This window comes from Notolepis coatsorum, assembly GCF_963971535.1.
Source record: "Notolepis coatsorum genome assembly, chromosome: 5".
In the NCBI taxonomy this organism is placed as follows: domain Eukaryota; kingdom Metazoa; phylum Chordata; class Actinopteri; order Aulopiformes; family Paralepididae; genus Notolepis; species Notolepis coatsorum.
Genome location: NC_140169.1, coordinates 133,060,396 through 133,073,065, shown reverse-complemented (window position 1 = coordinate 133,073,065; position 12,670 = coordinate 133,060,396). Strand labels below are relative to the sequence as shown.

The 12,670-nt window shown below is 46.5% G+C and overlaps 1 protein-coding gene across 1 annotated transcript in view; it reads left to right on the top strand.

The window, feature by feature from the left end:
- Window positions 1-12,670, top strand: part of opn8c (opsin 8, group member c) — a gene marked incomplete at both ends in the record, with an annotated part of 67,444 nt that overhangs the window by 9,078 nt on the left and 45,696 nt on the right. Inside the window, one exon of the mRNA XM_084314266.1 lies at window positions 2,273-2,566. Coding sequence (XP_084170392.1) covers window positions 2,273-2,566 — 294 coding nt within the window. The remainder of the gene's footprint in view (window positions 1-2,272; window positions 2,567-12,670) is intronic.

Genomic DNA, 12,670 nt, shown 5'->3' with positions numbered 1-12,670 from the left:
CCCAGGCCATATGGTATCAAAAGCACTGGAGAAGTTAAAAAAAAAAAAAAAAAAAAAAACATAACTCTCAGGCTGCGATTACACTAATGGCCAGTTTTCATTTCGTTTTTCAGAACGCAACGTAATGGCAGGCAAGTTAGACATTGTTTTTGCCTCCTGAGCACAGTGATGTATATACATGTAGTACAATGCCAAGGCAGTAGGTGGCGATGTAGTTCAAACATGAAGGCCATTGTTTATTGTTGTTGTTTAAAAGGATCCCCATTAGCTGTTACCTAAGTGGCGAGCTAGTCTTCCTGGGGGCCACATAGAAAGACAACAGAAAACACAAAACATAACAACATGAGATACATATGACAATCACAATTAACAATGATAATCTAAAAACAGTAAAACATTGTAGACATCATTATCTAAAAACATTGTAACATTGTCTAAAAACAGTAAAACATTGTAGACATCATTATCAACATCAGAATATTTTGCTCACATAATTAAGTAGTGCATTCTCAGGTGGTATTTGAAAGACACTTTACTGTTCAATTTACTTATGTTCAGTGGGCAGTTATTCCAATGATTGATGGCACGATAAACAACAGTCCTCTTTAAAGCATTTGATTTTGGACGTGGTAACATAATCTGTCCATCATCAGCTGACCTAGTAAAATAAGAATGAACCTGACTGCATTTGACAATTTGTTTGTATAAGAAAACAGGTTGAGACGAAAAGACAGTGTTCCTGAAAAATTTAACTGTGTTGAAAACCAGCCTATTCTCTACCGTTAACCATGAGAGTTGCCGGTGCATAGTGATGGTGTTTGTTCTCATGGAACAATGTAAAACTAACCTTGCAGCTCTGTTCTGGGCAGTTTGCAATTTCTTTAGTTTAGTTGACCTTTGGATGCAGAGGACCATACTGGTGCACAATAATCTAGGTGACATAAAATTAAAGATTTCGCCACCTGTCCCACAATATATGTAGGGACATAAGAAAGACATTTCCTCACCATGGAGATACCACTCCCCATCTTCTTCACTATGGTATCAATGTGTTCTGCCCATGACAGCTATTTGCTATATTTGCAACCAATCAGAAAAGTTGAATGTGCCAATACACTTCCTGCTCAAAATCAACAATCCACCATCTTTAAATGCCTCGCGTGAGCCATTTAGCCAACGTAGCATTTATTTTTCAGCAAAGAAAGTGCAATAAACAAAACTGATACATTCACTGTGTTCTGCCTCTCATTTGTTGATGAAACAAAACTAACATCAACACAATTGACCACCAAGAGCGGAGTTTAGTCTCACAAAAAGATCGTCGCCGATTTTGTTAGCTTATGTACTAACGTGATTGGGATATGCCAGTATAACAGTATAGCATTGTGGCTAGCAGCAAAGTTTGTTAGCTTACGTGCTAACGTGATAGGGATATGCCATTATAACAGTATAGCATTGTGGCTAGCAGCTTGGTAACGTTAATGCTAGCAGAATGAATGGATGTAAACTTTATTTAACAGATTGCAGAATGGGTACAATACAATACGGCTCAATACAAACAATTGTTAAGGGAATGCAGACTGTTCTAGCTTGGACTGGGCTCCTTATAACAATAACTTGACAACACATGGTAGCCGCAGCTCCTTGGGACAGCTCTGCTGTAAACACCGGAAATAACCATGCAGGTCTCTACTGCGCATGGACGTTGAGCAACAACGGCTCCGTATCCGGCTCCCGCAAATTACATGGCACCATTGTCTGCGAGTTTTGGCGAGTATCCAAAACGGAAACACAATTTCAGCATTGCCAGTAGGACAACGCGTTATCCTGCCAAAACGGCGTTTTTTTTAAACTTGGACAGCAAACGTAATCATTCAGCAACAAAAACGTTGCTGTATTCACCAGTGTAACCATGGCCTCACAGTGCTCGCCAGCTTGTCTAGGTGAGTGTAGGCTTGGTTCAGCAGGTAGATAACAGCATCCTCTACCCACAGTCGGGGTTGGTAGGCGAACTGGAGTGGGTCTAGGTGGGGTCTGATTGCTGGGTGGAGTTGCTCCAAGACTAACCTCTCCATGGTCTTCATTATGTGAGAGGTTAGAGCCACCAGCCTGTAGTCCTTGGACGTGCTGGGACATGAGCACTTAGGGACAGGGACCAGACAGGAGGTTTTCCACAATGTAGGGACTTTCTGCATTTAAATGTTAATCTAAATGTATTGTTGTGGTTTTGTTTGTTTCTCTTCTCCTTCCTATACCCTGGTCCAATGTGCAGTTCTGTTGTCCATTCTGGGTAACGGCCTGGTGCTGGTGATCTCCTACCGGAGGAGGAAGAGGATGGTGGGGTCGGAGCTCCTCTGTGTGAACCTGGCCGTGGTGGACGTTCTGTCCTGCATCTGCTTCTACCCGCTCTCCATGCTGTCCTCCTTCAACCACGCCTGGCTGGGCCGCAACGTCACCTGCGTCTACTACGGCCTCGGCTGCTTCATCTTCGGCCTGTGCGGCATGTTCACCATCGCCGCCATCAGCATCATCCGCTACATGAAGACCTGCTACAGCTTGGTCTATGGTAAAGAGATCTGTTTGTGGTTGGGGGGTGGGCGGGCGGGCGTGTTGAGGGCTGAACACGCCAACATTGAGGGAATGTGCTTACCAGCTTTCCTCTCTGTGCATTCAGTAGAAGGCCACAAGCTAGCCTAGCTTAGCACAAATAATCATCAACTTTATTTATATAGCACATTTACAACAGTGACTGTACCAAAGTGAATCAAGAATCAAGAGGTTTATTTATAGACCTCAAGGGTCTGGGCTGATCTGGGCCTTAGGGGCGGCTATGGAAAAGGCTCTGTCCCCTCTGGTTTTGAGTCTATACCTGGGTACATTTAGCAGCAGTTGGCCTGCTGACCGTATGGCTCTGGATGGGTTGTGGAGATACAAGAGCTCGGTCAGGTACTGTGGGGCCAGGCAATTTAGGTATTTAAAAACGGTTAAAAGTAGTTTAAAGATTATGCGTAACAGTGGAGTGAGGCCAGTGAGGCCAGGACTGGGGTGATGTGATAGCTAGGGTTCTAAGATGGAAAAGGATGTTCCTAACCACTGAACTGACCAGTTTAGTGAATTTAAAGGCACTCAAAGATCGGTCAGAGGTTTCTAACAGTGGACCGGATGTTAGAGCCCAGAGGATCTAGAGCATTGGTGTTAGATTCTGATGGTTCGGCCAGTATCACGTCTTCGTCTGTTTGGCTTGTGTTATCATCCCTCCATCCACTGACCCTGCGTTGTGTTTATTCCTCTGACGTCTCCTCATACTGGCTGTATAATCTTTGTCATCCCCCTTTAATGCAATCCGCAAGCATAAGAATTTGACCACCTCCATAAGAATTCGACCCTTGACAGCGTAATACCTTTCTTGAAAGAGCGTTGTTTATTACATAAACAGAAGCCTCAGCTCAGATGTTATCAGATTGTATTGTCCTTGCTATCGTCTCTTCTGCTGTTCAGTCCAATAGTGGCTCAGGCCTTGTCGTTAGCCAGAACCCTTCTCCCGTTAGCCGAAGCTAATGATGATGTGTCATTTATCCCCCCCCCCCCCACCGGCGAGGGTGAGAGGGATGAGCGTCTGTGATGGTTCTTCTCTCCTGTGGGATTCGTTTCTTAGTCTGCCCTTACCCGGAAGAAAACTTACTTTTCTATATTCTCGCCATAGCAATGACAGGCCCGGCCTCTCTTCGGTCGCTATGTGACGCGCTGTCATGGTAACAACCTTTAACACACATAAAACGTCTGTTTCATTAATGTCAAACTCTCTCCCTCGCTCCTGTGCCTGCTGCTGTTCTTATCAGCTGTTGATGTTCTGATGGAATGCAAATATTCTGCTCACTGCTAACACTGCCTGCCTCCTGCCTCTAAACCGCTTCCTCCACCGTTCAAACCGTCACCATGCACAGCTACCTCTCTGACCTAGCACCATTAGATGCTGTCATCTCCCCCCCAATCTATACATCACATACATTGAAAAACACGGATATCTTTCAATTGGCAAACGGGACTGAAGAGGTATTGCCAAAAATGATGATCACGGTCTTGCTCTCATTAAGGTTGAGGAAGTTAGCACTCATCCATGCTTTGATGTCCGTTAGACAGTCAAGCAGTGGCTGAAGTGCAACCTGTCCTGACTGCGTGTATCCTTTCCGCAACGGAATTCGGTTTCTGGGTTCCTCTGATTGGCCGCGACCCCCACGTGACCCGCCCCCCTATCCACCGCTCTGCCGCGGACTCGCTCGCTTCCTCAATTTATACGCATGGAAGTATTGACTGAATGAATGAATGAATGAATGAATGAAAAACTTTATTTAACAGATTGCAGAATGGGTACAATACAGTACGGCTCAATACACACAATTGTTAAGGGGATACAGACCTGAGAAAGACGTTTGTCTTGTTTACATCAGGGTCCCCCATTTTCAATTCATATAGAACGACTACGCCGTAACAAATCATTAAAAAAAGATACCGTTAACTGGAATATGTTGTGCCTTTACACATATGTTGGATTATGTAATTGGTTTGTCATGACAAACAAATAAAAAAATCGCGATTTACCCGCTGGCTACAACAACACACAGTGACTGCATGTAGTCACTGTGTGTTGATGTTGTAGCCACCTCGCCAGAGGCAGGAATACTAAGCTCCCCCTTAAGCTCCAGGAGAGAGGGGAGAGGCTGAAAACCCGCAGTTCTTGCCCGACTGATGGGAGCCGAATCCCCGGATCCGATTTGTCTGATGAATACCCCCAAAACATGGAGGTCCCGAATGCATGGAAGTATTGATTGCGCCGTAACAAATCATTAAAAAAAGATACCGTTAACTGGAATATGTTGTACCTTTACACATATGTTGGATTATGTAATTGGTTTGTCATGACAAACAAATAAAATATCGCATCGCCGGCTGTCTCTGGCTTGCTCCAGCGGACACCAGAGCTCAGCCCGCGGCGAGAATGTGCTGCCGCGAGCGGCATCGCTGAGCTCTGGCTCTGACTACATGCAGTCACTGAGTGTTGTTGTAGCCAGCGGGTAAATCGCGATTTTTTTTATTTGTTTGTCATGACAAACCAATTACATAATCCAACATATGTGTAAAGGCACAACATATTCCAGTTAACTGTATATTTTTTTTATGATTTGTTACGGCGTAGTCGTTCTATATGAATTGAAAATGGGGGACCCTGATGTAAACAAGACAAACGTCTTTCTCAGGGCCCTGTTTCTTGTACCAGGATAACTGAGTTAGCCGGATAACTTTAACTGGGTTAGCCGGACTTTCCGGTTTCATGTACGTGGATTTTCCAAATCACCATGACAACATATCCAAAAGTTTGAGCCTGGTCGAAAGCAGAGTTCAAGTTCAACTTAGCCTGAACCATCGCCACGCCCCCGCAAAGAAGTGACGGCCCGTTTCCTGAAACTATTCCCACAGTCTACGATCTGCATTATACCATTCTGAATTACGTTCTTGTGCTCCATTCTTCCAGAGGGGGCTTTTGAAATGTAAAATAGACCCAAAATGCTGATACTAAATTCACTTTGTCCTAAATAATGCACGTTATATATACCGTGGCGACGGTGGCGCTCGCTCGTGCGATGTACACATTATGTGGTTATTTCAATTGTAACTGGGATTAAGATGTCTGATGAGATGCGCTGTTTGACGGATTTGAGAAATTGAATGAGCCGTTGACGTCACATTAATGAATGAGGATAAAGAGATAAACTTCATTCATAACAAAGGATATTCTAAACACGGGTCTCTCGTTCATTAATGTATAAACAATGAATGTATCCCATCTGGCACAGTGGTCCAGCGGTAGTGCTCAAGCCTGCCAACCCAGCGACCCGGGTTCAAAACCCGGTCTTTCCAATATGATTTTTTTGAATATAATATTAATGATTATACGCCAAAGTAGCCTGGTTTTAAGTTAAAATATTATAAATCTACATGCATTGAGGATGTCATTCTTTATATAGCTCTCAACGTGCACCAAATTGAATTATTCCTATATTGCAAAAAGAAGGAGACAACTAGGGTCTTGAACCCCGGTCGTCTGTGTGAAAGTCAAAAGAACAACCCGTTAGACCACATTGGAGATAAGTTAAAGATTGACTATACATCAATCAATGGGTAAGAGAGCCGTATCATAATTCTGTATAACAGTTAACTAATTATTTTCGCTAGCAAGATCTCATTTGATTATTCAATCCAGCAGGCAAGTTTAAAGAAATATAATCTGATTGATTGAGGTAATGAGGGACTTAAAATTAGCCTATAGATAACGCATTTAACTTGTCGGCGAGGCGATTGAGCCGTACTGCAATATGTTAATAAAGTTTTAAATCAATTAATCAATCAATGCCGCTAGAGAATCAGGATTTCTGCGATCGACACCTGCTGTCTTCTCAGCTGAGGCGGGCGCGCGCACTGATCCTGAGAATCAAGTCTGGCTTGAGTTAACGAGACTGAATCCACCTTCTTGGAACAGGAAAATCCCGGCTTCAAACATCGGGTTAACTGAAGCTGGATAATGACATCTTGATCGACTTAGTTGAACCACGTACAAGAAACAGGGCCCAGGTCTGCATCCCCTTAACAATTGTGTGTATTGAGCCGTACTGTATTGTACCCATTCTGCAATCTGTTAAATAAAGTTTTCATTCATTCATTCAGTCAATACTTCCATGCGTATAAATTGAGGAAGCGAGCGAGTCCGCGGCCGCTCGCTCTGCCGCGTGCGGCAGCGGTGGATAGGGGGGCGGGTCACGTGGGGGTCGCGGCCAATCAGAGGAAACCGAATTCCGTTGCGGAAAGGATACACGCGTCCTGACTCCTGAGGCCCTTAGAGGTATAGGTAGATATACAGTACTGTATATGTTACAGGTACCAGGATATGGCACCTGATAGCAGATATATGTTTAACCTATGAAACAGGTTGTAGTTAGTCATTTGACAAAGGAAGGTGCAGACACGATGTTACTGACTCTGGGTCCTCCCGGTTGTGAGGCTGAGATCGCCTCGTGCGTCCCTAAGCACACAGTACGGTTCCCTGGAAGGCGAAGCCACTAAACACCAGTCCTATACTGCCACCTATTGACCAAATTATGTTAATGTCTCCCATTACATATAAATTACTGTTCTACCTTGTTTCTGATGGAGGTAATCCTGTACCAATATGTTCACACTGTTTTGACACATAATCTAAAGATATTAACGTGATACCACTTCTAGTGGGCATCACACACTCCCTGACCTTAAAAAAATGGCTCCTGACATTTCCGAAAATCACCAAATACAACCATCCAATATTACCCTCAGGCGTGAACCCCTAACAAACTCCCCATGGGTGGACCGTGGGTGACTGCTGGACGGTAAGCATACTGGCCATGTTGTGGAAGGCTGTAAAAAATTGGATGCAACCATGGCATTACAAAGGGTATCAATGGATGTGGTAGTGGACTGTGGTGTGGTGCGGGCACCATCGGTGGCCACTGTACTACTGAATTCACGGTCACCTTGTTCTGCACTGACGGTTCACCTAGCATATCATACGTGAGACATTGTCTAGGCCTTCTGTCACGGGCAGACCTCCTAACCTCTGACTGGACCTGTTCTACCGGCGAGAGTGGAGGGATTCGGAGATTGAGCTGGGCTACGGGGGAGTGAGCTTGGGGTTGGGGTTGGGCTATTGGAGAGTGAGCTTGGGAGTGGGGTTGGGGCATTGGAGAGTGAGCTTGGGAGTGGGGTTGGGATATTGGAGAGTGAGCTTGGGAGTGGTGTTGGGATATTGGAGAGTGAGCTTGGGGGGTCTCCCTTTCTTCTTCTTCCCCTGATTCACTAACATCTCCCTCCGGTCTGGCAAATTTCCATCCGTGTTTCCTCCCCTGTCGTCTTCACTCTCAGGGCACAGGCCTGGCATGACTTCAGGTCGTCGTTCACGGTGTCCAAGTGATCTTTCCTCTGTCCTTTCAACAGGTATCCTTAGCCAGTATCCTCTGTCACTGTCATCATCCGAATCACTGTCAGTGCTGTCCCTTGTCTCTACTTGTCTTTGTGTGTCTGACATTCTTCCTTGTCTTGGTCTGTCATTCGTTTTCTTCGCAGAGACAGTTCTGGCTGGCGGTGGAGTCATTTCCACGGGCAAATCATTTACCAGCAGTAAGAGATTTCGGTGTAGTGTTCTGGTCTTTTTCTGGTCTCCATGTTCAGGGCAGACAATGTATACTGGACTCTCAGCGAGCTGGCTTTTGACCACGTAGATCGCCTTCTCCCAGTACGATCTCAACTTGCCTGGTCCTCCACGCTGACTGAGGTTTCTCACCAGAACTCTGTCTCCTGACTGCAGTACTACTCCTTTTGTTTTCTTGTCATAAGTTACTTTTCCTCTTGCACTGGACTTTTTGCTATGTTCACAAGCAATCCGATAGGCTTCAGACATCTTCTCAGCCCATTGCTCCGCGTATCCTCTGGGTGAGTACGGTTCCTCTTTCTTCGTTAACCCAAACAACAGGTCAATGGGGAGGTGTGGATGACGACCGTAGAGGAGGAAAAAGGGTGAGTAACCCGTTGATTCATGTTTTGTACAGTTGTACGCGTGTAACACATGCGGGAGGTGGTCCTTCCACCGCAATTTCTCATTTTCAGTCAATGTCCTCAACATCTGTAGTATGGTCCGATTGAGCCGCTCCGCTGGGTTGCTCTGTGGATGGTAGGGTGATGTTCTAGAGTGGCCGACCCCAGACAGCCATTGCAGTGCTTGGAAAAGTTTATTCTCAAATTCTCGACCCTGGTTGTGATGTAATTTCGAGGGATAACCGAATTTGGGTATAAAGTCATTAAAGTTACGCTCTGCAGCTGTTTTCCCACTCTTGTTCTTGGTGGGGTACGCCTGGGCGAACCTAGTGAAATGGTCGATCACCACTAGGATATATTCATACCCTCCACGACTGGTTTCCAGATGTAGATAGTCGATACACACAAGTTCTAATGGGAAGTTGGAGGTAATGCTGCCCATGGGAGCTCGGACATGTGTGACCGGCTTCTTAGACTTGATACAAGGACATCTTCGGGTCACATATTCTTCAATCTCTCTGGACATGAAAGGCCAGTAGAATCTTTCTCTTGCGAGGTGGATCACTCTTTCCGTTCCAACATGACCCATCTCATTATGTAGATGTTTCAGGGCAAGTGTTCTATACTTTACAGGGAGGACCAACTGTTGGTATTGATTGGTCTTTCTGTAAAGGAGATCATTTTCAATATGTAATCTGCTCCATTCATGAAGTAGCTTTCGGGTTGCTGCGCTTACGGTTCTTCGTACGTCGTCTGACAATTTCGTGTTCGACTCTTTCAACTCCCTGATCGTGTTGATGGCTTGGTCCTCTTTTTGGGCCTTCACCAGTTCATCGTGACTGATTGTTTGTAGGTGTGGGTGAGACTGCTGGTTTGAGTCTGGGGACGCGATGTTGAGCACCGCAACCCATGCCACGTCTTTCCTTTCAGCTGCTTGGCTTCCTTCCCACTTTGCTCGTACTGCTTCATTAGAGAGCTCTTCTGTGCAGGTCCTTTCATATCTCTCCATATCCAGGGGAAGGCGGGAAAGAGTGTCTGCATCTATGTTGGACTTTCCGGGTCTGTATTTGATGTCAAACCGGAAGTCTGCCAGTTCTCCAACCCACCGATGACCGACTGCATTGAGCTTGGCAGTACTCATTACATAGGTCAACGGGTTGTTGTCGGTGTAGATAGTAAAGTGTGGGGCATAATACAGGTAGTCACGGAATTTCACACACACAGCCCATTTCAATGCAAGGAACTCCAGTTTCCCACTGGGCATATGGCCCACTGTGCATATGGTAATTTCGTTCGGCTGGTGACAATGTTCTTGACCCGTACCCGATGACTCTCAGTTTTCCATCTTGATGTTGATACAGAACAGCTCCCAGGCCTTGGTCGGAGGCATCCGTGTGCAACCTGAAGGGTAGGTTGAAATCAGGATATGCCAAGACAGGGGGGTTTGTGAGAAGGTCAATCAGTTGTTCAAGTGCTCTCTGCTGTTCCGTGGTCCACTCTATGGGCTCTCTGGAGGGCGTCTGATGTTCTTACTCCGCGCTGGGGCTGGGGTCTTTCCTGGCTTGATTTGGAGTAGCTCGTAGATGGGTCTGGCAATTCGGGAAAAATCCTGAATGTATGAACGGAAATATCCCAGGAATCCTGTTATTTTCCTCACTTCGCCGACAGTTCTGGATGTCTTACTTGACAGGGCTTTCACGGCTTCAATGTCTCGTGGGTCTATCTTGACCCCTTCTGCTGACACAAGGCGACCCACATATCTGACTTCTTGCTTGAAGAGGTCACACTTCTCAGGTCTCAATTTCACTCCGTGACGTTGAAGGGCTTGGAGAACCTTGCGGAGGGTCTCTACATGTTCTTCAAATGTCTTTGCGTAACAGAGTACGTCGTCAAGATACGGGATACAGCATTCGTCCCTAAGGGGACCTAGCATCTCCTCCATGCTCCGTTGGAACGTTGCAGGGGCATTCGAGAGTCCAAATGGGATGCGCACCCATTCGTAAAGACCCCACGGAGTGATGAAGTCGGTGAAGGGTCGTGAACCCTCGGCGACGAAGCCCTGGTGGTAGGCTTTCCCTTGGTCTAGGATACTAAACCAGGTATAGCCTCCAAGCGTGTCAGTCAGGTCTTGTATTCTAGGTAGTGGGTGACGATCGGGCACAGTCTTTTTGTTCAGGAGGCGGTAGTCGATGCATAGCCGTAGGCTGCCGTCCTTCTTTCTGACGCAGACTACTGGGGCAGAATATGGAGACTTTGACTTGACTATCCAACCTTTCATTAACAGTTCCTGTATGTACTCTTTTACTTCTTTAAACAGTGGCTTTGGTACTGATGAGTACGTCTTCTGGACCGGGACAGTATCATGGAGAGCGATTGTCATCTGCAGGCTCGGGATGCACCCAATGTCACTACTGTCTTGTGCAAAGGACCCAGCCTCTTCACAAAGCATCCTGTTGACTATTGTCTGTTGTTCGTCGTCGAGGTGACTGAGATCGACGGGGGGTTTGAACAGGATGGAGCTGGGCACAGCTGACGTTGTAGCAGCACGGTTGGGGGGTACCGTGGGCTGGGAGATTTCAGGTGAGTAGGTTGGGATGGGGGTTTGCAGTGGGGAGTCTGTCGTGATGACTTTCCCAACACAATGGATGCTGCCCAGAGCTGTCTTCCTGGAGAGAGTGACGGTATGCCTTGTGTTGTTTCCCACAGGCACGGTGACATACGGCTTCCTGGGGTTTTGCGCTTGCAGCAGGCCTTCTCCAACATCCAGTTCTGCCAGCGCTAAACTGCTGTCATCTGGTTCGAACAGGAAGGTGGGGTCAGACAGTTCCACGTGGGGGGGGATTTGGCACTTGACCCAGGCCACTTGACCGGCGGGGATGACAGTGGCTTGTTTACCTGTTCGTAGGCGACCAACCTGCACAGGGGGTCTGTCAGTCTGGATATAACTCACCAGGAGTTCTGCCTTCTCGGCTGGTATCACCATGGCGTTACAGAGCAGGCTGGTGAGAGTTGGGATCAGTCTTCCAGGTTGTTCCTGTATCATCACTTCCAGCACATTAAAACCCAGTAGGGGTCTCTCAAGAACAAGGCTGCTTACAAGGAAAGGCACAGTGATTGACAGGTTAGGATCTTCATTCCCCTTTAAGTTCACTGTAAGGGCCACCCAACCATCAAATGGGAGGACCTCACCGTTTACCGCGTAGACTTTCAACTCCTCTTCTTCTTCGATGATTTCGCTAAGGGGTCTGACTGGCATGTCAGGTAAGTATCTATTCTTCCAAGTTCTGTCAATCATGCTTACTTGGGCCCCTGTATCAAGCAGGGCTTGGACTGCTAAACCGTTTAGGTTACAATGGGTGAGAGCTCTTCTCCCTACGAGCTTGGCGAGGCATTCACTCTTGGTGTTTGGTAAATTAGGGGGGTCTGTGTGCTTCTGTATCTGGTTTACCGTCTTGGTTCCTGTTCTAGGTGCAGTCTTCTCCTCTCTTACTCTTTCCTTCTCAGGCTCACTAGTACGACGGTTGTCAGTTTGGGACGGTAAAGGGGAACCGGTCAATGGTTGTCCTCTTGCAGTGACCGGCTTCAGTTTCCCTGACGTGGTGGTCTCTTTTGGCAGCCTAACGCTCTATGGCCTTCTTCGCCACAATGGAAACAGTGATGGCAATTAGGTAAATTCTGTGCTACACATTTGCTACAGCCATATGGCCTGTCCCTCTGCCTATTTATCCTCCCTGTTCAGACTTCGGGCTGTTGTTGCAGGAGATCCACTAGATTGGTAAGTTTCTCTACTTTCTCTGTTAACTGCTGGATCGGGTCTAGTTTAAGTTTCTTTCCTGTATTTTCTTCCATAGTGGGGGGGGTGGGACACTGCTCCCTTCACCTCAGCACCTGCACTATGTACATGGGGGGGTCTATTGCGATTGGTAGGCCCTAACCGTCGCTGTCTTTCACTCTCATCGCTCATGACCTTTTTCATCTGTCTGAGAATGGCCTCATCAGGTACTCTGTCTTCAAGTAAGGGTTTGAGTTCCCTACGAATGTCATCATGTTT